This window comes from Rhincodon typus, chromosome 8 (genome assembly GCF_021869965.1).
Source record: "Rhincodon typus isolate 14 chromosome 8, sRhiTyp1.1, whole genome shotgun sequence".
Classification (NCBI taxonomy): Eukaryota; Metazoa; Chordata; class Chondrichthyes; order Orectolobiformes; family Rhincodontidae; genus Rhincodon; species Rhincodon typus.
This window is the reverse complement of record NC_063339.1, coordinates 62,915,993-62,941,526: the sequence shown is the minus strand read 5'-3', so window position 1 is coordinate 62,941,526 and position 25,534 is coordinate 62,915,993. Positions and strand designations below refer to the sequence as shown.

General features: G+C 39.1%; 1 protein-coding gene across 1 annotated transcript in view; it reads right to left on the bottom strand.

Annotated features, from left to right (window-relative positions):
• ryr3 (ryanodine receptor 3) overlaps window positions 1–25,534 on the bottom strand; it is a 363,324-nt gene that overhangs the window by 39,221 nt on the left and 298,569 nt on the right. Inside the window, exons 66-75 of the mRNA XM_048600437.1 lie at window positions 22,344–22,658; window positions 20,390–20,630; window positions 15,170–15,257; window positions 13,419–13,511; window positions 11,409–11,432; window positions 7,757–7,927; window positions 7,073–7,132; window positions 5,697–5,828; window positions 3,725–3,837; window positions 2,855–2,954 (exon numbers count right to left, since the gene is read on the bottom strand). Of these exons, the coding sequence (XP_048456394.1) occupies window positions 2,855–2,954; window positions 3,725–3,837; window positions 5,697–5,828; window positions 7,073–7,132; window positions 7,757–7,927; window positions 11,409–11,432; window positions 13,419–13,511; window positions 15,170–15,257; window positions 20,390–20,630; window positions 22,344–22,658 (1,337 nt within the window). The remainder of the gene's footprint in view (window positions 1–2,854; window positions 2,955–3,724; window positions 3,838–5,696; window positions 5,829–7,072; window positions 7,133–7,756; window positions 7,928–11,408; window positions 11,433–13,418; window positions 13,512–15,169; window positions 15,258–20,389; window positions 20,631–22,343; window positions 22,659–25,534) is intronic.

Here is a 25,534-nt window from a genome sequence, read left to right as displayed (position 1 = left end):
CTGGCTCCATCCCCGCCTCTTCGACCTGTTTGTTTCCTCTCCACCTATCCTCTCCTCTATCCCTCTTCTATCCGCCTCCCACTCTCTCCCTATTTATTTCAAAACCCTCTTCCCCTCCCCCTTTTCTGATGAAGGGTCTAGGCCCGAAACGTCAGCCTCTCTGCTCCTATGATGCTGCTTGGCCTGCTGTGTTCATCCAGCCCTGCACCTTGTTGTCTCGGATTCTCCAGCATCTGCAGTTCCTACTATCTCTGACATAATATGAACTGCTCTGTTACGCCATTGACAAATGAAATAGCAATCAACCTTAAAAAAAAAGATTTGAACAACAAATAAACTGTGTCCTTATTCTTTCAACTTCAGCAAACCATAGCACAAAATGCAAGCACAGCCTAGCAACAAATACAGTGCATTTCAAATAACTTTGGGATTCTATAAAACTACATAACTCAACAAAAATATGATAAGCTTGTTACAAGGCTCCTACACAATGTTTGTGAAAGGATATTTGATAAAATATTTGTGCTTCAGTCATATTTAGTGATATGACCTTAGCCAGTCAGAGCCTTATAACGCACTTAAGCAATCTGTTACTACATATTTAATACATGCAATAGCAGTTGTATAATGCATATCAACATTCAGCACCATGGATTCTCCCTCATATAATGTAATGTATCTAGTAGATGTTTGAGAAGTAATGGAAATACTGCACCATCAACAATCACAACAGTTTCAGGGTTTGGTTACTCATGACATTTTTCAGGGAGAAGTGATATTTGTTTACTAGTTAAAGAGGAACGCTGATAAAAATCTGGAAGCTGTTTAGTTGTCCAAAATCTTCATTTTTAAAAAATTCTTTCATTGGACATGGGCATCAGTGGCAATGCTAGTATTTGTTACCCGTCCCTAATTGCTAATTAGTGGACTGCTTGGGCTTTTCACTCAGTAGTTAAGAGCCAGCCACGTTAAAATGAAAATCACATGCCACCCACAGCAGATAAGAATGACAGGTTTCAATATATAAATCTGGAATTGATAGCAAGTCTTGGTAATAGTGACCATGAAAACATTGTCAATTGTTATAAACACCCAACTAGTTCACTGAGCCCTTTGGGGAAGAAAAACTGTTATCCTTTCTTGTGCTAGCCTTTATGTGACTTCAAACCCACAAAAATGTGGTTGGCTCTTAACTGCCTTCGAGGGCAATTAGGGACGGGTAATAAAAGATATAAATTTTAGAACAGAAATTTTGTTTTAAGTAGAAAGTATATGGTATAAGTAGAAAAGTAAAAATTGCCACAGTCTTACCAGACCTTACGGCTGCTGTCTCATGACAGAAAGAGAGATGATTGGTAATGGTTTAACCTGAGGGTCACCATAGCTCAGCTGAGAGAAGAGGTTGAAAATGAGAGTCCTTCATGGTAACCTCAGGCAGCATGAGAATTGAACCCACACTGCTGGCGTCACTCTGTATCACAAATCAGCCATCCAGCCAACTGAGCTAACTGGCTCAAATACAAGCACCACACAGTTTCTGGTTTCTGAATTAGGAACAGAGGGAGATCTTTCCACCCATTTACAGCCTTGATAGTCCATGCTAAAACAACAGCAGCAGTTAAGTATAAAATAATGATCACCTGCTATTTGCATTGTCTGCACCAAACACAAGCTGATGACAGCTAAAGCCAATCCATCTTACTCAAGCTTGAAAGTGCCTGCCATTCACCAGAGCTAAGTCCCATTCCAGTTTCCCATGAGAAACAGCAACAAAATATTTTCAGCCTCAATCCTGCCTAATATAACTGATATTGAGAAAATTTGCACATATTTTATTTAGCTTGGCAACAGCATGTCTTATAGAATGCAGCATGGCCACTTGTACTGGAACTGGAAACCAGTCACAAAAGAGGCCAGTACTTACAGCTAAATCCTCAATTAGTTTCTCCTCAAATGAGTACTCCTCTGTCTCTATCCATGATTTCTGATAACTCTGAAGGAAGAGGTTAACAGCACGATGCCTAGGAAGCGGGAGGGTATAGTAAGATCAGGAGGAGTAGGAGGTGAGACACAGTTTTTTTTAGTAGATTAAGGGAGACTGTATTATTTAAAATAACAGATAAAAACCATTAGTAGAGCTTTGTACAACTCCTGCTCTCTGATTGGTCAATGGTGTCATAATCTCAGATCAATTAGAAGTGCGAATTACTTTCTGATGTCTTTTAGGGTGTAGATGTTGAATATAGTATGATTCAAATGGACAAAAAAAACAAAGATATGCTGACTTTCTCTTACTATTACTGTTATAACCTTCATAAATTCCACGCAGAACATTTGTTTAATTATAATCCATATTAAACTACAACTAATTCAAGCATTGGAATCAGTGAACAAATCAATTATGATGTCTTTAGGGACTAACTGAACCAAGTATCCCTTAATACACTTCCGTCACAATCTTAGAATAATTTTGATACTCACCTTCAGGGTTAAAGTCGCTGGCATAATCTGTTTTACTGTTCTCCGTTATATCTACATTCATACATATTGTCAATACACATCTTCAATTAACATGGGATGGCGACAATAGCTTTCATTTATATCTTGCCTACAAAGTGGTAAAGACGTCCCAAGATGTTGAGCAGTTAAGTGCAGTGCAGATTATTTATATATTTAAATATTTGCACTGCTTTTTGCTTTTGCCACTTGGATGCAAGGTTTGCAGAGGCTTTTTATTGACTGACTGACCAATCAGATTCTGTAAGGCTCATTGTACAAACTGAAGACAGGAGGTGCGTAAAGGAGAGTGTTTGAAAGGACAGAAGCTGTGCCTATGAAGCAACTGTTACTTTACCGTCAAATAGACGATAAGACTCTCAAAGTCAGTGTTCTTATATAGCTTTTCCAGCCACAGATGTTGATAGGAGTTCAGGAAGTAAATGTTAATTTTGTGTCTAAAGAAAAGGGATACATTTTTTTTTGCATTGATCAATTGAAAGCATAGATATTTTCCCTGAGTTTTCTGTTGGATGCTGCACTATACTGGGTAAATTAAGACAAAGCAGCTATAAATATTTTCTCTGCATTAAGGTTTTACATATTATGATGATTTTATTTTTAAGTAGTACATAAATAAATGTTTGTCAAAGACCTCCATCTGATCATTCCATTCAATTATTCTAACTACTGTATTAATTATATTTTCAAGAGCACAGATGTTTTGTATAACTTATAATTAACAGACATAATATCATGACTAGCTTTATGAAATGTCCTTCAACACAATAAATGCAGTTTTGACACATCGCACAGTTAAAATGAATATTTAAGGTGTGGACTTGCATGCGATTTCTCACATGCCAACCTGAGGTGGGGGTATTAGGCTACAGGGAGAAATGAGTCTTCCTGCAAGATAGGAGCGCAGGAAGGCAGCTACATGTCTTTAGCCAAACCACAGAGCAGCAGAACATTTATTTACACTTTGGATCGAGGAACACAGGATAAAAGAAAATTTTAAGATGAGAAAACAATATGAATAATGGTTGGGCATGATTGTTAAACAGTGTGGAACAAAATGCTATATTCACAATACCAGCTTTAAAAGATAAGTTGTATATCCTAAATGAAAACTAAAATACAAGACCACATGATAAAGGCTAAATTGGAGAAATAGTTGCTAGTATAATTTGTCTCTGAATATATGAACATGCAGCACCACTTCTACCTTGGCAGATTATACAGAGGTGCCATCCTGAAGCAGGCAACAACTGCTCTTTTACGTTGCTTGGACAACAGCTTGTGCCACCCCGTTTTCTTTGACCGTAATGGTTGCTCCACCTTTAAAGAAAAAAACAATTAACTAGGGATCTACTATTATTATTTGTATACAAAAACAAGATAGAAACCAACTACTGAATTAAGGTAAATAAGAAATACACTATTCTTCAGAATTCACTGGTCAATGTGTGTCACTCTGCTGTTTGCTTTACATAGAAGTATCTTGCCTTAGACACTCCATTAATTTTTTTTTAAAGAATTTGCTGGATTTCAATATTCCTTGCTCACTAAATTTGCCATAGCAAGTTATGGCTGGAAATTAAAAACAAAAGTATCTCCTAATGGCATGATGTTTATTAATGTAAGGTTGGGTATTTAAATAAAATACTTCTGCCTCATTTATCTCTTTCTCTTAATCCGGTGTCTATTGTGTCATCTTTATTTTGCTTTCTGTATGTTAGTAGTTAAACCTAACCATTATTTTCTGGTTAATACTCCTTTGTTTAGTCTGTATGTGTCTCAGCTAGAGTTTTACAATCGATCGGTTCAAGAGTCCCACTGCTGTTTGACTGTGTGTGTGTGTGTGTGTGTGTGTGTGTGTGTGTGTGTGTGTGTGTGTGTGTGTGTGTGTGTGTCAGTGAGAGTTTTTTAAATCTGATCAGTTGAAGAGTCCCATTGCTGTTTGACCCACAGATGACACAAATCCATAGTAAAGGATGCCATGTTAGATGCAGGATGAGAGCAAGTCTTGATTCTAAAGCCTGCAAGAGCCTTGAGAACAGCTGTCAGAGAGGTAAATGGTAAGTGTTTTCCTTCCTCCTGACCACAACATCCTTGCCGTGGTTTACATTTGGTTTAAGCACATTTATATCAATTTTAGTTTGCTTTCAAATTTAGGATGGTCCATTTACACTAATGTTTTGTCGGTAGTTCTTATCCATAATTGTCTGTAGTTCTTATACATAATTGGCAATGAATGGACAAGTTAGTGATAAACAGTGAGGCATTTGGATATAAATTTCATTATGAGCATTTAAGTACCTAAAATATCTCACCTTAAGCTATGGCAACTTTGTGGAGCCAGAAAGGATAACTTGAGATCTAGTACTTTCTTCTTTGGCTAGGCAATTATATAGTAGATTTATATTCCGAGATCTCTCTATGGTCAGTATCTATTAACTTACCTTATCTTTCCAACAGGTGTTATACAATTTTTAAAATATACCATTCAATACTACAGAAAATAGAACTATTTGCACTTGGCTTCACAAATCTGAAGATTTCCAACAGGATTTGCTCTGAAACAAAACAATCCTGAGAAATCCCCAGCAAATGGATAAGTAATTTTCCCTAAATCTGTTCAATAATGAGTAATTTCAAACTTGTCTTGCTTTCAATTATTCTGTCAAGGGTGTATTAATCTTCTGGAGATGTTAATTGCAGTTCTGTAGCCTTATTACAGTGGAGATTAAGCAAACACAGTACTTAATGCATCCAGTTACTAAGTTTATCAAAAGCGTACATGAGGTCGACAATGAGTACAAACTGCATGTACAGCCCTCTACATATAAATCGGTGTTCCTTCCTGATGGGATATTTGCACATTTTTATACAACGGCAATTGAAAAACCTTTGATTTTGTGAGTTGACTAAAATTCAATCTCATAGATTTAAGAGTGAGTACTTTCCAGTTGACTTAATAATTAAAGAACTAAAAATATTTCTCATTTTATAATAGCTCAGTGATTACCCCAGAGATTTAGATTCTGATATAATTAAGAGATCCATTCTTGTATTGCGATTGCAGTTAGAGGAACTACTTCCACTTTTGCTAAGGGACTAACATTTGTATTTTTACATAGTATTACCCTCTTTGGTAATTAATCCCTTAATGATTGCAAATGCTTTGTCTAAATTACCTGTTCCAAATGGAATATAGCAGCTGAAATCTTTTGCAGACGCTCGACAATCTTCTGAGGATCCATCCTCTCTTCTGGCTTGGCAATATCTTTATATAGGTTAAGTTGCCACTTAACTGCTGGGTCATCAGACTGCATGGGAGAGTGAAGAATCATTAATAACAATGGCAAGGGAGCAAAACAAGTGAGATGGAAGTAGATTTTCCACCTGACTCAAATAGAACATCAGTCTGTCCTTATTTCATAGGGCGTAGCTCCGTAACTCTACTTGTGTAGGCACATGATGTTTTGAAACCAGTAAATTTCCATCATCTAGGCTGATTGTGAGAAAATGCACATTTAATTCCTTTTCTTGATATATTGGGCATGCCAACGGACCAGGAATAAAGCTGACCTTGCAGCCATTGCATGCTGTGGGCTGGCTGTTTTGCCAAATTGTGTGAAATGCACCCCTCATTGTGGAGGAAGGCCTGCCATGAGGAGCTGCCAGCCAATCTTAAACAGTAGACCCAGCAGCACCACTAACTCAATAATGGTCACTGCCAGTACTGCAGGCATGTCCATGAAGAAGACAGCACAGATCCTGACCTAACGTAAATCTAAGTTATTGGGATTTGGAAGCTTCGGGAGGAGTAGGGTGAGGAGGTCAGGGCTGAGATTTTTAAGGCGGGTAGTTGAGGACGAGAAGAGAAACAGCGTCTTCAGGAGTTGGGGATGGGGTATCCCCGTTGTGCAAAGGGCAACCCCATTATATCCTCCTTTCTTTCTGCCATTGCTTGCTCATTCCCACTTGGCTGCCCATGCCAGATATAGTTTAGCTTTGTTAAATCTCAATTGGCCCTTAATTTTTTATTTATATATGGTAGGCTGCCCCTTCAGTGATTGTTCACCCTGTGTATTATGGGGTTGAGATTGAGGGTGGGTGGGAAGTTGGACGGCTGACCACCCAACTTCTACTTTGTGCCCACCTGCTGAAAATACACCTTGATAGATGCACAGAAAGTCCAACACATTGCCAAAGAAGATTTGAACTACTAAGCAGTCAGTCAGTCTGAGACTGCCTGGGCTAACTCTAACAAAATAAAGGGCTGGACTTTGGGCACAAGTCCTTTTTTTTTGAAGACATTGGCAGTTATGTTTACATTAAATACTAGATTACAACTTCTTTATTATGAAGGAGGTTAAGTAACAAACAAAATCAAGATGGAAAAAAAACAGCAAATACTGGAATACATAGAAGAGATTGGATCATCTGAAAGTTAAAGTCTGACTCACATTTTACGTGTGACCTTTCAATATAACTGAAAACAAAATACAGTTATTGACAGGTATCACCTGTAACCAAAGCTACAAAGATATGCAAACATTAACATTACCTTATCCTGCAAATGCATGTTATTTGTAAGGAATTCTTTAACTTCTTCATCTGTGTCTTTCTGTTGGTAGATAACACATTGTATCATAATAATTCCATTGCAAAACTAAAGGGAATTCAAAAACTGTTTAAAATGAAAATAGATTTTAAATTACTAAACTGCATTCCCCTAATTGTGAAACGGTGCTAATATAAAAATTTATGGACAGTACAAACAATAGCTCAACTAAGACACGGTATGAGTATTGCCAAAACTTTTTGATTTAACTGCAGGAATCAATCTCCATATCTAGAGATAATTCACCACAACAATGAACAATAATAGCTAATCAGTCTCAGCTTCTGTTTTGTTTATAAATGTACAACAAGACATACTTGGCAAAAGAGCACCACACTCAAAGTAACAATGGGATTAATGGTATAAGTTAAGGCACTGTTTAGATGAAATGAAATCATAACCTATATTGAATCAATTCTGCCCTAGGAATATTTGATATGGATTTTGAGTAGAAAAACAATTAGTATTTAATGTCATGAATATAAATTGAAGCAAAATCTGAGAAAAAACACATTAGATGCAAGTTTGCTATTCCATCGACCTTGCTGAGTCTGATAACTAATTAAGCTTATGATGAGTAAATAAAATTTGGATGGCATAGAACCAAGAAGAAAACTGGAACATTACCAGACTGTATCTCTGTTTGGCCAATGAGATTAATTCTTGGTCTCCTGCAGTGCACATATTTAAACCGATCGGAAGCAGTTTTTTAAAAGCAGCCACAATCAGGGACGTTCGTATTGAGTAGTAGTCACCTCTGCGTTTTATTTTTTTCCTTTCCTGGCATTGCCCTTCAGCCTAAAATAAATGAAATTTTGCACAGCAATGAGATGTTTTGAACTGATGTTGTTTATTAGTATAACTATATTTAAGATTGAGAACTTACATAGAGATAATGCCTTTTCAGTGGGTAATGTGTTAGGAAAACAGGAATATTGTACTGCACAAACTGGTACAGAGATGCTGTGAATTCAAAATATTGGCAGAAAATATAAATTCAACTCATTCACACTATTCCACATGTGATGGGACCAGGATTGGCTTCTTCAGCCATCAGCAAAGCTGTGCAAAATGAAGACATCATCTGAAATGGATTGCTAGCTGTGTCTCAATCAGCTGATGCCAAAAACGCCATTCCATGCAACCATTCCCTTCTGTTCCTGGTGGTCCGCTGAGCCGACACATAGATCCAAAGGCAGGAATTGCCTTTGATTATTGAGTAGTCAATAAGTCTATAAGAAGTCAATGATTTTTCCTAAATATATTCAGACAATGAATGCTTGCAAAATGTTTGACTAAAGGGACATTAACATTGAGCTAACACTTACTGGACATCCAAACACACAGGTCTTACACCAGAGATCACTGAAACTATGACTATACTTAGTGTCTGGTTTCATCACCTCCGTAACGACACTAAGTGTAGTATTCCAAATGCTAGCTAAATCAGCACAGGCCATGGATCAAACCTGGAATTTCCGAGTCTGAAGAGATGAGTTCTGTAACATCATGTATTAAGCCACTGGAAGAAACTTAGCATTTGAGAAATTGCACAGACTGCACGTCAGGCAGTATCATCACCAGGATCATTGCTGAATAATTATACATGTCTTTTGTATGAATTAAGTAAATGACACAGTGGCTATTATCTCTTTCATTAAAAATAAATTAAGCTAAGCTTATTTTATCTAATTTTCATCCAGCTACAGTGAAATACAAGGATAGAATTTCATAAATATCACTGTCATATATGCATAAAAGTATCATAAATATGATCCATAGAACTGTTACTTCCAGACATGTATAAATGTTACGCACCAGCGCAAGTAACACAAAGATGTTAATACAAATGGAATGGATTGATAAGCTGTGATTGTGGTAGGTTAGCTACATACTAGCTTTTTTTCTTAATATGATTAACTCTCAGTATATCTCAGTCTCTATCAGGTTTATGCTCATGTTTTATGTCAGTACTGCTGCAGCTATGAGCACCCATAGCACTTTTACATAGAAAGGAGGCCAAGTGGTGAAATTTATCAATAAAATAAAAGTTATATCATCACCAGTCTGCTTGAATAGAGTTAACTTTGGTACAGTAGGCTACATTCTGGAAAAAGCCTCAGAACTGTATAATACATTATAGAGTGATACAGCTTAGGAGAAGGTTATTCGGTCTATCATTCCTGTGCAGGCTCTTTAGTAGAGTCAGCCAAATAGTTCACTCTCGTCTGCTTTTCCCCATAGCCTTGCCATAATTTTTTAAAATCCAATTTCCTTTTGAAAGTTCCTGTTCAGTCTGCAACCACCATACTAGCAGATAGTGTATTCCAGCTCACCATAAATGCTGCATGTAGAAAAATCTCATGTCTTTTGCAAATTGCCTTCAATCTCTGTCCAATGGTTACCAATGGAAGAAGGTTTTCTTTATTTACTCCATCAAAACTGTATCATTCGATTTATATTTCTACTACTCATTCTATCCAAAAAAAACAAACATGTCTCACTTCTCTGCATTAATTTTTCAATTCTATGATCTTTTTAACTATCTTGACATCATCCTTATAGCTCACACACAGGGGCAGAGGCAAAGCAAGAGATTGGGACTAGGTGACTTGCTCTTGCTGACAGCTGTCACTTGGCACCATGAACTGAATGGTATCCTTCAGTGCTGCAACCCTGTCTTTCCAGAATTTCTGAGTTTTGTATCATCTGCAAAATTCAGGTCTCTAATATTTATCAAAGAGAGCTCAGGTCATAAAACCAAACCCTGGGAAACCCAAATGTATATTTCCCTTCAATCTCCTCTTTGTCCCACCAGTTCACGTTGAATGGCCACTTGTATCAGGCTTCCCATTCAGAAATCTAATAAAATGTAACTAGATTCTGACTGAGATCAGAGGAACTGAGGTTACAAGTATTTGACATCATGAAGGGACTTACAGGACAGAAAGAGAAAAACTGCTTCCGTTGATGTTAGGATTGAGTACTGGTGGGCACAAAGTGATTGGCAGAGGAACTATCAGCAAAATGAGTAATACTTTTCCTTTAGCACATTTCAGAAATATTCAGAGTGTGGAATGCACAGCCTGGGAGTGCGGAGAAGGTAGATTCAATCATGTCTTCCAAACAGAATTGGATTCTTATCTGGAAAGGAAACATTTATAGGGAGACTGGGTAATGCAAAGGAGTGGCACTAGGTGAATTGTTCTTGCAGAGAACTAGCATGGGAATGATGGGCCAAATGGCTTCCCTGCTGTGCTAGAACCATTCCATGATTCTTGGATGTATAAGGCAACTGCTATTCACTAGGCAAGTGCCTCCAACTGTGAAGACAGCTGGGAATCACATTTCACCCTATTCCCATCAGCTAATTTAAGTTAAACCTTTTCCCCTATGTCTTCTCCTCAGTGGCTGATCCTCTTGCTGGACATACAATGCCTCAATTGGGTTTTCAAGTTCTCAAATGATATCCACTAGAACTGCATTAGTTAAGTAAGACTGATCACTTCAGAACACAGAGGAGATAGTCCCACCTACTGTAAAGCAATTGGTTGACACACCAATCAGCTCACTTGAAATCTTAAATTTCCCACTGCCCTGATAATGTGATTTTACCAAAATTTGAGTAAATCAATCATTAAGCTAACTTTACTGCTTGAGAACGGTACAATATCCTCATTCCATTTTACTTGAACCTTGCTTACAGCTTCAAAAATCACAGATAAAGGCAGCATTTATTTCCCTCATGATGTTCTCCAGTTTTACAATGTTTATTGCACAACATGCAATTACCATATTTATTCTGACTTAAATGAGTAACTGATGATCACCTACAAAACCAGTCAGGTGATGTTAGATGCATTTCCCTCCTACTTTAGTGAAAGCATTAATCTTACATTTTCCATGGAATTGTTAATAAACTGTAATAAATAATCCAGCAAGTTCCAGGCAGCAATTCAATCTCACAGTTCTGGTCACATTAATAAACAAACCATTTGATTGAATTCACTGCCCGTTACTTATTCTATTAGTTTAGCTATAATTTGCATTGAAGCTTTGCTTTGAAAGCTATATTGTTGTTTATGGCACATTCTTCTTGGTAGCTGTACAATTTATGACAAGCACAGTTAGCCTTCTGCAAAGGTTTTAGACAGTGAGCATAGTGCAGTATTCGGGGACCTGCATATGCTGTGAATATGATCATTTTAGAAAAACACAACTGAATCTGCCAAGCTAGCTGTGGAGCTATTAGCATGATGAAACAATCATGCAGTCTGACCTTTTGGCCAACTTGTTTATACTGCTTTGAAGAGGAAAAACGCAGGGGGAGAAAATGAATACAAAAATGTTAGTAATAAGTTAACATAAAACAAAATAATTAAAACAGTTAACAGAAATATATTTCACACATTTTAACTTTATTACTGATCTGTGTTAAAAGCAAAACAAGAGATTAAGAATATCAACTTGGCAGTTAATTGTATATCAATTGATTTTATTATTGCTGTAAATTAATGCAAAACATTAATGGGTGATTCACAATGCAATTTCTATTCTAATGGCTGGCATAGGGACTCAGTGGATAGCACTGCTGCCTCATAACGCCAGGGACCTGGGTTCAATTCCAACCTTGCATGACTGACTGTGTGGACTTTGCACATTCACCCCGGCTCTGCGCGGGTTTCTGCCGGGTATTTCAGTTTCCTCCTATTGCCCAAACGTGTACAGATTAGGTGGATTAGCCATGCTTAATATGGTGTAATGGGGATGTTATCTGGGGCTGGGTGGGATGCCCTTTGGAGGGTCGTGCAGGCTTGATGGGCTGAAAGGCCTCTTTCTGCACTGGTGGGATTCTATGACCTTTCTGTCTACAAGAAAGGAGGTGATAGCATTTGGAAATAAGGCTTTCCATTCTTACACAATCACCATGACTAAGTCAGCTATAGAATAGTTGTCAGCAGAAAAATAGCTCCAACAACATTGCTTTACCCCAACCTCAGAAAAGTGACCAAGTCAGTGTTAATTTTCCAAATCATTGTGCCAGATGTCCTTAGAGCCTTCCTTAGTAACATTTCTCCAAATTGATTAAAAATTGGTGATTGGTACTGTGAAGCTTGACATACAAGGAATTAGATCAAGCATGTCTAACTTCTTTATATATTTGATCTATAAGTTATAGGGAAGCTTATTTTTACTAGTATCTGCTACTTGTGCAACATAAAGTCAGCTACATGTTTTCAACATTTATCAATTCCTAAATGACCAGTCAGAGTTCTTTCACAATGAAAATCTCACATGGAACCTCAATTTGGTTTATACATATTATTTTCTATTGATGCAATTTGATATTTTCATATTGTCTACAAAAGGAGTAAATCACCTTGCTTTTTCAGCATAATTTCAATGAAGCACATTCCCTATTACTGAATACAGGAAATATCTCCTTTCTTGAACTTCAAATATTATTTTGAGATTAAAATATGAACTTTCAGCTAAAGATCATATTTTGCACACTAAAGTAAATATCATGAATTCCTGCTAAGACAACCTTAGAATGGTTCCAGCAGTTGTATCTATACAAAAGCTGAGGCTATTTTCCCTGTGTAAGCACCATAAATATTATGGCCATTTAATATTACGGCTGGAAATCTAGTGTCTTATTTGCCTAGTGTTCCAAATACATCTTTCAAAAGGGTCACTGGATAACAATTAGAAATCCTGACTGATATTTTTCCCCTTTTCTTTGCTTGAGGGTTATGCTCAACTGCAGTGTCCCAAGTACTGCCTTGTCTACATTATCCCATGAAACACTGGGTCACCTTACCACGAGGGCAGATTCCTGGTTATCTCAACATCTTGAGTTTTGGCCCACTACATAAGATGTCACTTTTCTTCATTTCATGCAACTTGAATTTGGACAATGATTAAACTGATCGCCTGGGCTTGGCATTTTTGATTGTCTTTATTGTGCCAAAATTGTATTGACATTACTACGTTGTGGTATTAATATACCTTTTGCTACGAGAAAGAACAAATAACTTCAAGTTTTGACTATAGTAAATAATGGCAATGTCAACAGGGTATATTATGGAGTATGCTATGAGAGAATTTTTAGTTTATGGAATTCAGTAACATTATTACAGTTATGCATTATTAAATATTGCAGTTTCTTAACAGATATTTGGCAATTATATCACAGCATTGTTCAAACTTTATCTCAGAAATATCCCATTACAGTATTATATCCAGTAGATATGTCATGCAAGTTAAGTAATTTATTGATATTTACCTTAGACATCTTGCTCTTATTATCTGCAATCAGGAAAGCCATGTTGTTAATTTCATTTTGAATCACAAAGTTTTGTTCCTCTCGCTTGAAATTCTGTAAAACAGCCATTTATATTGAGATAAACTTAAGGTGATCAATAAAATTATGTACAAAGCAACGTGAGGATGCATAATTTATTTATATTAATATCATTTTTGGAATTTAGATTTCAAAATAGGTGAATGTTGGTTACTTATGTAAAGAATTTCCTTTTTTTAGAAGAAATACAAGGTCAGAGACTCCTTCTGAAACAGTGACTATTCATCATAAAGCAAGAATCTGCAGGCACCCATGGTGCTAATAGAAGAATGTTTACCCTATTTGGTTTATGACAGGCAGACTGAACAAGTTTTTGGCTCAGAACAGTATAGGATTGAGCAGAAGATACTGAGGTTGAGTTGAAAAGTAGTTAAGAGTTCTGAAGAAGGGTCGCTGGACCTGAAAAGTTAACCCTGCTTTCTCTCTACAGATGCTGCCTGACCTGCTGAGTTTTTCCAGTAATTTCTGATTGTGTTTAAAAGTAAATTTAGTTTTTCTCCTATAAGGAGTATTAGGAAGTTCAAAGAATGAATCAGCCCAAAAAAATGTTTGTGAAGAGCATGATTAGTTTTCTCCAGGTTATTAGAACTGAGAAATAAAATACTCCCTAATTTGGGAAAAGTTCATGTCAGCAGATTTAAAAAGGACTCATCAATTGGCTAAATAGTCCATGGCAAAGAAACTTTGAAGAGTCAGTTTATTAGAAACTTAAGAGTTGAGATAGGGGGGCATTTTCTTTGTACTTGTCTCGGTAATGGATAGCATCAGGAACCACTTCGCTGTGTGTTTTAAAATCATTGTAACTGTCTCCTATATTTTAAAATTTCTTTTGTAAAATAATGTTGTATTCTGTTGTGAAAGAAAGTCTCATGTCTCAGTACAAACCATCATGTCAATTAACTACACACAAAAGTAAATCTCTCAAGCCAGATTTCATTTTCATGTAAAGTGGAGGCGTTCCATTAGCTGGGATCATAACAGATATTATACAACTTCACTCTGCTAGCTATGAATATTTCTGCACTGATAATCCCACAATGCTTACTGCATTCTCTCAAATAACCTTATTCAATAATTGCTTCTTAACCTGTTCTCTGGGCTAGCTGGCCCCAGCCATCAATGCTAATAACCTGCTCACACCAGTTCTTGTGTACAGGGCAAGTTATCAATGAATATGCTTAAAATGCCCTAATCTGTTCAGTCTCCTCTTTAAGTAATACACAGCAACAATGCACTTTGGTGTACTGATGTTCCCAACATGATCTATTGAACACACACAATAAAAGACAAAAGCAAAATACCTCACGTACTGTAAACCCAAAATATAAACTGAAATTGCTGTCAATATCTGCAGCGTGAAAGATAGAACTAATTTCTGGACAACGGCATCCATAAAAACTCAAGATCACAGGATTTCAAATATCAAGGAATCAATTTCTGGAATTGACATTGGTGCTAAGTATAACAGGGCAATTTAACAAACCCCAGAAACGTTGTGAACATAGATCACAAGAATTAGGATACACCAGTTGATTGCAACAAAGAGTAGTTTAACATCTCAAGTTTGTTCAATGTTCCAGAAATTAATAACTCTTCTCTAAAGTGAGCAACTATTTATCTTAAAGCACACATATGCTTAAATCAGTTTGTACATGAGTTTGTTAGTTACTTACATGTGATTTGCACCAATAGATGAATATCTCAGCCACCATATGGAAGAGTTCATCAGCATCTGCATCTGGTTCCTTCATCCACCTTGGCCTGGGGGACAAAATATATATAGTAGTTGAAACAGATTATTTTCAACCTGATGCAAAAAAAACTTCAAATTTATTTAGAAAAAAAGAAAAACTTGCTACGAGAAAATCGATTTCAGTCTTAAGCACATCATTTATCCAAATTAAAGGTGGGCAGAGTTATGCAAAGTGCTCCTCATTCCAGAAGTGGCCAAAAGCCAACACGGCTGGAATAATTCCACCCTATCACCATATCATGTTTTCATGGTGGAACAAATTGGTTAAGAGTGGGACTTCTGTCCCTCAATGATAGGAAGACCCACCCTTAGAGGGTGGTAGCCAGTCATCACTGCCTGCCAGGCCAGAGTTCAGTAGTGAGGCTGCAGGAAGGAGCATGAAGATCATGACTGTCCCGGAAAGATAATCGTTGAGCTTATAGGGCAGGGAGACATCCTAGAGTCGGAAGTAGGGGACTGGGTTTTGAAGGACAATTGGCAGGGAAGGGAGGAGGGATTGATTATTTCTGGATGCTATGCTTTATTAGGGAATAAAACAAAACAGTACAGCACAGGAACAGGCCCTTGGCCCACCATGTCTGTACCAAACATGATGCCATTCTAAACCAATCCCATCTGCCTTCATATCCGTCTATTGCCTGCCTGTTCATGTGTCTGTCTAAATGCCTCTTAAACTTTGCTAATGTATTAACTTCTACCACCTCCCCTGGCAGCACATTCCAGGCACCTACTAATCTCTGTGTAAAAAATTTTCCATGCATATCACCCTTAAACTTTTCCCCTCTCACTTTAAACCTATGTCCCCTTGTATTTGATATTTCCATCCTGGGAGAAATACTCTGACTATCCACACCTCTTATAATTGTAGATACTTATACAGGTCATCTCTCAGCCTCCGATGCTCTGGTGTAAACATTCCAAGTTTGTCCAACCATTCCTTATAGCTAATACACTCCAATCTAGGCACTTCAATCTGGTAAATCACTTTTGCACCCTCTCCAAAGCCTCCACATCCTTCTTATAATGTGGTGACTAGAACTGCACACAATACTCCAAATGTGGCCTAACTAAATTCTTATACGGCTTCAACATGACCTACCAACTTTTATATTCACTGCCCTGATCGATGAAAGCAAATAGGCCATACACATTCTTTCCTAACTTATCCCCAAGCAGGTGCTCTACTCCCAGCTTTGAAATGGCAGGCAAGTCCCAAGTGGACAGAGGAAGTGCTTCAGGATACCCTCAAGGCTTCACTGGCAGTGCAGTATTCCCACAGATACTTGGGAATCACTGGCCCAAGACTGTCCGACGTGCAGGAGGAGCATCCAGGAATATGTCGTCACTTGCCATTGGGCAAAAGTAAAAGCCACTGAAAACAGCAAAAGGGAGTGCACTGCCACACCAATTCCCAACCCATCCCTTTCCGTGACCACCACTTGCCCCAAGTGTGATGGAGCCTACGGTAGCCGCATCGGTCTATACAGCCATCTATGGACTCATCCTGAGAGTGGAAGAGAATCATCTTCATCTACAAGGGACTGCCAATGATAATGATCCACCTATGTTGCGACTTTCAGGGAGTGATGGACTGCGATCCCTAATCCTTCTGTATGTCAATGCTCCTAAGGGCCCTGTCATTTACTGAGTGCTTTTCTCTTGCATTTGACCTCCCAAAATGCATCACCTCACATTTGTCCTGATTAAACTTCATTTTTCTGCCCAACTTTCTAAATGATCTGTACCTGCTGTATCCTTTGATAACGTTCCTCACTATTCACAACTCCATCAATTTTTGTGTCTGAAAATGTACGAATCAAATCCTTTATGTTTTCCTCTTACTCATTTATGTCCGTTACAAATAACAGAGGTCCCAGCACTGACCCTTGTGGAACATCACTGGTCACATACATCCAGTCAGAAAAGCACTCCTCTGCAACTACCCTCTGACTTCTATGACTAAGCCAATTTTGTATCCAACCTGCCAACTTACTATGGATCCCACATGATAATCTTCTGTACTGGCCCGGACCAGAACATGAGGGAACTAGTCAAATGCTTTAGTAAAGTCCATGGAGACAACATCCACTGCCCTACCCTCATCAATTATCTTCATCACTTTCTCAAAAAACGCAATCAAGTTTGTGACACAAGCCACGCTGACTATCCATAATAATTCTATTCTTTTCCAAATGCAAGTAACTCCCGTTCCTAAGAATTTTCTCCACTAATTTCCCTACAACTGATGTAAGGCTCACTAGCCTATAATTTCATGGATCATCCCTGTTGCACTCCTTTATCAAAGGAACAACACAAGCTATTCTCCAGTCTTCTGGTATCTCTCCTGTGGATAAAGAGGATACAGAGATCTCTGTCAAGGACCCAGCAATCGCCTCCCTTACCTCCTTCAGTATCCTGGGATAGATCATATCAGGTCCTGGGGACTTATCTATCTTAACATTTTTCAAGATACCCAATACCATCTCCTTCCTAAAATCAGCATATCCCTCCCTAATCTTACCATCCTCCATGTACTTCTCCTTGGTGAATATACATTAAAGACCTCATCCACTTTCTCTGGCTCCATGCATAAATTCCCTCCTTCGTCCTTGAGTGCACCTATCTTTTCCCAAGTTAGCCTCTTGAGGCTAATATATGTAAAAATGCCTTGGGATTCTCCTTAATCTTACTTGCCAAGGACATTTCATGGACCGTTCTAGCCCTCCTAATATCTTAAGTTCTTTTCTACTTCCTCTATTCCACAAAGGTATTAATTGATTTTAGTTTCCTGTATTTTACATATGCTGCCTTTTCCTTTTTGACTAAATTTTCAATAATGCAGGGTTTTACATGTGCAGCTCAGTAAAGGAAAAATCTATTTTCTAAATTGGGATGCAAGCTGAGAGACTAGAATGGCGGTTGTGGAGTGGAGATTTGATGGCCCTGGAATTGGCTGCATGGTCCCTTTAAAGGCCCGCATTTTTCTTTGGAGTGGTTACGGTATAACGTAATGAGCTGTGAGGTTTGATAGCTAACAGCAACAAAGCCTGAAAAATTATAGCTGTCCAATTCCATCTTTGTGTGCCTGTATCCTTGATGCTTCGGATCTCCCAGCCCACACGCTGCTCTCCAGCACACTGAGGGTGGGAAGTTACTCTACTTCCTCCCCAAACCCTGCATCAAAAGCTCTTTCCACCCCTCCCATCAATCAACAACCTTCTCCACTCGTCCAATTTTTGCTCTGGGGTCGTAACAAATGTTTTGGTGGTACAGGCTTGATGGATTGAAAGGCTTCTTCAGTACTGCATGATTTTAAAGAAGTAGTATGAAAACGGGGTCACGGGGAAAAAAAATTTGGGAAGCACTCATTTAATAAATGTTGACTTTAGTCTGTAAAGTTTCTACAGTCGTTGGAAACCCTCATACTTAACCAGGGTGGTCATCACATAGTTCTCTTAACATAGTGTCAGAAGAGCAATTGATAATCTCCCTCTGATCCTCATCACCTATGGTACTATCAAGAGAAATCTTTTATCGGCAAAATTTGTTGCATCGATTTTCTGCTGCTATTTAGGTTTAATAACATGTTACAATAATAATGTTGTCATTTTTGAACATGTTATTTTTTATGAAATACAAGACAGCAAAGGATGGCAGGTAGCAACGAGTGTGGGATTTCTCTCATCCTAAACTAAATATGCCAAAGCCAAGTGTGATATTTCCCTTCTCAGAAAATGAGAATTAGACTGGGTAAGAGGAAACTAGTAGCTTAAGGATGAAATCAACGTTCTGAGACCATTGACAGTGAACTAGAGGAGGCCGCATTTTCTGATATAAATTAGATCAGCATAATATGCAGATATAACCAGAAGCCATCCTATTTGCACGACTCAGTTATAAACTCACCAACTTATTGGGGGAGTCATTAACTCTCTTTACAATATTATAAAATTTTAGATGATATTGATTTTACATGTGATGTTCTCATAATCCATTTTAAAATCTAAATAAAGGTTTGCTGCTGATATCCCATTTTCTGTGATATAATTGGTCCCCGGTAAACAGATAAACATCCATCTGATTGACCTACCCAATGCCTGGTTCCTACCATGCAACATGTTACTGCCCCTTGGCCTTCCATTGTACATTGTCTTGGAACTCGGGCCATAGATTTCATCCCCCAGCTACTGGTTCCCTCATTCTCACTTTTGTCATACTTTTCTCCGCGCACATCAACTTATTCAGGTGACTTAAAAAATTGCTTCTGGAGTATCTGCACAAATGGCAACTTTAAGAAGGGTCTTGTACAGGGTTCCCCCTGTGAGTCAGAAGTAAAACCTGGAAAGGGTTTTGCAATAACGTACTGCTGTTAAAGTGGGAGGGGAGACCGGAGTGAGGCTCTGACCTGGGGATAGAAGGCAGGACTGCACTGAAAGAGGAATAGGGGAAGGAAAAAGAAGAAGGGTTACAGAAGAAGAAATTGGGAGGGGGGAACAAAATCAAAAGCAAAAGGAAAGAAGCAGGAAGAAGATGCAGAAAGAGTCAGGAAAGACAAGAGAAAGAATTAATATGAGGGTTGAACTATGAGGACCATTAAGAAGAATTTGGAGAACAAAAGCAAAGAAAAAGGAATGACAATTCTTAGCTTTTAATCCAGTGGGACATATTGGATTGGATTTGAGTGAATGGGCTCATGTCAACAGATAAGCAGGTTTTCTATGTGCCATATACTGGAAAAGCATAACGCCAGCTGTTAAAATAGACCAGAAACATGTTTGGCACCTGAGTCCATCTACTGTGGGCCAATAAGTGGCAGAAACAAGGATAAATGCCAGCTACAAATATTGCTTATTTGCACATTACATCAGTAGTGCTGGAAGTCGCATGCCAGCACTATTGAACAGAAACAGGCCCAGGGATTCAGCAATACAGTGTGAGTCTGTGTTCAAAAACAACACATCCTGCAGAACTAACAATGGTCAAAGTTTCAGTCCAGTGCCCATACTAAGTGGGAACCAAGGAATAGCACAAGGAAAGTATATTTCAGCTACAAAACTGAAGCAATCCCAAACAGAGTCCCCAGAAAAGTAAACCCTTTTTGCAGGAACATGTTGCATAAGAATCACATCGGTATTCTTGCCTGTTGTAATCCACGTAGCGAATCAAAATTGGATAGAAAGAATAGAGATCGCGACAGAGAACAGCAAACTCATCCAGAATTAGTAACTCAGTTTCTCGGGTATCTGACTTGACTTCTGCTTTCATCTGTTCTTCCTCCAAGACAACCTTTATTACTTTCTTCTTTAGTTTCTCCAGGGTTGGTATGAATTGGTTTTTCAACAATTCAGGTTTAGCTTTGCTTATGATTGGCTGAGCATACACTGGAAAATACAAAACACTAACACTGTTAGTAAATGAGGTTGTTGATTTGCTCGCCGAGCTGGCTTGTTTTCGTTCAGACGTTTCATCACTATGGTAGGTGACATCATCAGTGAGGCCTCCGATGAAGCAATGTTGTTCTACTCCGCTTGGAATTTATACTGTCTGGTCCGTTACGATGAGTAGTGTCATTTCTGGTTTTGATCTGTATGGGTTTGCATATGGGATCCAATTCTATATGTTTGTTGATTGCATTACGGGTTGAGAATCATGCCTCTAGGAATTCCCATGCATGTCTATGTCTGGCTTGGATTACCATGTGCCAATTAAACTGAGGGCCTTTATTGTCTGAATGAACTGATATTAAGGAAAGTTCCTTGTGCCTTTTTGCTGCTAGCTGATGCTCATGTATTCTGATGGCTAGTTTCCTTCCTGTCTGTCCAATGTAATGCTTGTGGCAGGCGTTGCATGGTATTTTGTAAACCACGTTGGTTCTGCATGTTGTGGGAGTGGGGTCTTTAATCCTTGTGAGTGTTTGTCGTAGAGTGGTTGTGGGCTTGTGTGCCACCGCAATTCCTAGTGGTCTTAGGAGTCTGTAGCTCCGACATGTTCTTGATGTGGGCAGTGTGGTCAGTGTGTTAGCACTGCAGATGCCTACTAAACAGACAACAACAGGAGGATACGGTACACCCTAACACATTGGCCACACTGCCCTACATTAAGAAATTAAGAACATATCAGAACTGACAAGACGAAACATCTGAATGAAAACAAGCCAGCTCAGCGAGCAAGTCAACAACCTTACCCACAACCTGAGCTACAAATCTTTGCCAAAACTTTAAACAGTTAGTTAATGTAATACATTAACATTGGGTCAGTGATACAATGATGGGTGTATGTTGGAAGCTGATTCCACAGGTAACTAGGTGTATCAAAATCCTCTTCACAGTCAATGTGCCTAATCTGGCTCAGTATAGTTGGCCAACACACAAAGCTTTCGGAATCTATGGTTTGCAACATCGATTAGGGAACTTTCATCATGATATTTGAGCCTGCTCCTCATTAGGTGGCTGGGCCACATGCAATGAGTAATGTTCCACTTGCTTAATGTCCACCACAAAATGTTCAGGGAAAAACTTATAACTATTTTATCTTTATGGCCCTGCACATTGCCACAAGGGAGCAGAATCTTAAAATTAAAGTTGATCCATTCAGGAGTGATATCAGAGTGCACCTCTTCACAAAAAGGTTCATGGAAGTTTGGAATTCTTTCAGTCAAAATTATTGTTAGTTAACATTTCAAGATGGAGAGAAAATAGATCATTCTTATGCGAGGTTATTAAGAGATACAGAATAACAATTGATAAATGGAGTTGATATACAGATTGACCATGATCCAAATGAATGATAGGACAGGTCCAAGGAGATGAAAAGGCACAAGTATGTTTGCAGTCATGATTTACTTTCAATGTAAAAGTGGCAGGATATCTGTGGTTTTCTACTATTAAGTGATGTTTGATATGAATTGCTCAGTGTTTAATATCAATCAAAACTTAAATACATTTATGTATATCTTTCATTAAAACAAAATGGATCTATTATTTAATTGAATATAGAGTGGAAAGTTGCATAGAAAGAATGTATAGATAAGTGTAGAAGACACTTAGGAAAAATTAATATATCAAAACAGGCTTCAAAGTATATTGTATTCTTACCTGCAAGTCTCTTCATCCAGGAAGCATCATCAATGCCCAGATTATTGTTCAAAATTTTCAGGATGTTGCCCAAGGTCACACTAAGATGTTCAGAAGTGACTACAGTACAGCAATTGCCAGTGGGTTGGTTCTCTGGGCCTCTTTCCCACCAGTACGACAGATAATTACATGACATGGGCAAAATAACTTCAATAATATGAGGTATTTCGGTATATCTGGCTCCAGATTCTGCCATATCAGTGATATCCTTTATTAGTGCATCTAGTTGAGGCATCTCTGGGCACACTTCCTCCACTGTATCTGGTAAGCCTAGAACTAGAAAAGCAATCAAAGTGTTATCCTTGCACTTCATGTTATAACTGCATTCCAGATTTATAAAGACAAAAACAGAAACTGTGTAAATAAAGAATATTCAGCAACAATAATTTGCATTTATATGGACATTTAATGGTCCTTTACAGAAGCATATTAAAAAGAAGAAACCATGACCAAGGTTGAGCTATTAAGTGAGGCAAGCTAAAGCTTTGCCAAAGAGTTTCTTTTTGAGGAAATTCTCATTGAAGAAAATGTAAGTGAATTTTTCTGGAATCTCAACAAAGCCAAGGACAATCAACCATTTCAGAACAACCTAGCAGGGAAAAATCGATGGAATTTTTTGGATTCTTGTCATTATTATTACGAGAACATTGGGGTCAGGGGTAAAAAGGCCAGTTGACTGGGTGGGACAGTTGGAGGCAGGAAGTCATGTTATGGACACTTTCAGGAATACATCCAGACCTTGCATCTTTAAAGGAGGAGGTGGAGTTTAGGGAAAGAATTCCAATAGATAGGGAGCAGAATGAAGGAAGGATGAACAAGAGATTAGAGTTTGAGCAGACAGCTTCAAATGGGATTCAAGGCTCGGGAGGTGGCAGAGTTGGGGGGAGTAGAGGTCCGAAGAAATTTAACGGCGAGAATGAGAGATCTTTTATTTGAGGCACTGGAATATCCTAGAGTTGTATACTGATCAGTAGGGACAGGGGTCTTAGATAAGTGGGGTTTGTTGTGGGATAAGCCTAACAGAGGTTTGAATAAACTGATGTCTAATTAACTGATATATATGATGTATACCAGTATGGAATCCTGGTCAAGTGAACAAAGTAAAAGCATATAACTAGGTCAGGATGTGCCAATAAAGGAACAGTTATAATGGTGACCAAAAGTCATGTGGCTCAACTTAACAAATATATGGTTAACGTAAAAGGCAAGGGCCCAGACTGTAGGAAAATGAATGGTTTCACACTGTGATATGAGGATTCCTGCTGCAAATTGGACAATTTCCATGTCATTGTGCTTGAAATCAGCACTGTTGCATGAGACTGCAGTTAGATCATGTCCAATTTTTGATCTGTCACATTCCCCAATTTCTGCTGGAGAAATAACTCTGCCTCTATGCACCTCCTGCCAGTTGTACACAATAGGTAAGAAAGGGACAGTTAACCACAATCCAGTAATTTCAGGCAGAATGAGAGAAAAAATTTCCAACCATAGGTTGGCGGGAACATGGAGCAGGATCTCATTGTGGAATTGTTCTCGCTTGGCGAACAGAGAGGTGGCGAGGGATTGCCGCTGCCTGGGTTCAGGAACTGCATGTAAACGAGGCCTTCCCACCCAGAATGTAAAGGAACAGCGTTCAGGAATAACACCAACACACTTAATTAAACAGCCTTCCCACCTCCAAGCTCAGCATCAGCGAGAATGGAAGATCTCACCCAAGGATCTTCTTGTCAGCTGAGGGGAACAAACATGCTACACGACAAATGTTTGACAGTTTACAATGTACAACATTCTGTAAACTAACACTTTCACTGTAGCTTGGGCTCCTTTTCTGGCCAATGCAATAATCTATACGAAAGAGAGTCAAATCATGCAATGGTAGCGTCCCTACACTGAGGCAGAGTGTCCTGACCTGTGCTCTGGAGGTATGTCAAAATTTATCCAAACAGATTGACTATGAAAGAACTCTCTTTTAAACCGGCAACTGAAGTTCAGGTTTATTTTCTGGCCAATGGGAATAATCTTTAGAAAAGGAGACAAAGTAGTCAGAAAACTGGGTTCAATTCCACCGATCTTGGAGGTGTGTCATAACATGCCCAAACAGGATGATTAAAAATAACTTGCTTTGGATTTCCATATGATTGAATACTTATGAATTTCAAAATGGGCAGAAGAAATAGGAGCAGAGTAGGCCATTCAGCCCCTTGAACCTGCCCCACCATTCAATAGGATCATAGCTGATCTGACATTTCTCATGAGACAACAAGATGCAGGGCTGGATGAACACAGCAGGCCAAGCAGCATCATAGGAGCAGAAAGGCTGACGTTTCCGGCCTAGACCCTCCATCAGAAAAGGGGGAGGGGAAGGGGGTTCTGAAATAAATAGGGAGAGAGGGGGAGGCGGATAGAAGATAGATAGAGGAGAGGATAGGTGGAGAGGAAACAAACACGTCGAAGAGGCGGGGATGGAGGCAGTAAACGTGAGTGTAGGTGGGGAGTTAGGGAGGGGATAGGTAAGTCCAGGGAGGATGGACAGGTCAAGGGGGCGGGATGAGGTTAGTAGGTAGGAGATGGGGGTGCGGCTTGAGGTGGGAGGAGGGGATAGGTGGGAGGAAGAACAGGTTAGGGAGGCGGGGACGAGCTGGACTGGTTTTGGGATGCGGTAGGGGGAGGGGAGATTTTGAAACTTGTGAAATCCACATTGATACCATTGGGCTGCAGGGTTCCCAAGCGGAATATGAGTTGCTGTTCCTGCAGCCTTCAGGTGGCATCGTTGTGGCACTGCAGGAGGCCCAGGATGGACATGTCGTCTGAGGAATGGGAGGGGAAGTTGAAATGGTTCGCGACTGGGAGGTGCAGTTGTTTATTGCAAACCGAGCGTAGGTGTTCTGCAAAGCGGTCCCCGAGCCTCCGCTTGGTTTCCCCGACGTAGAGGAGGCCACACCGGGTACAGCGGATGCAGTATACCACATTGGCAGATGTGCAGGTGAACATCTGCTTGATGTGGAAAGTCTTCTTGGGGCCTGGGATGGGGGTGAGGGAGGAGGTATGGGGGCAGGTGTAGCACTTCCTGCGGTTGCAGGGAAAAGTGCCGGGTGTGGTGGGGCTGGAGGGGAATGTGGAGCGGACAAGGGAGTCACGGAGAGAGTGGTCCC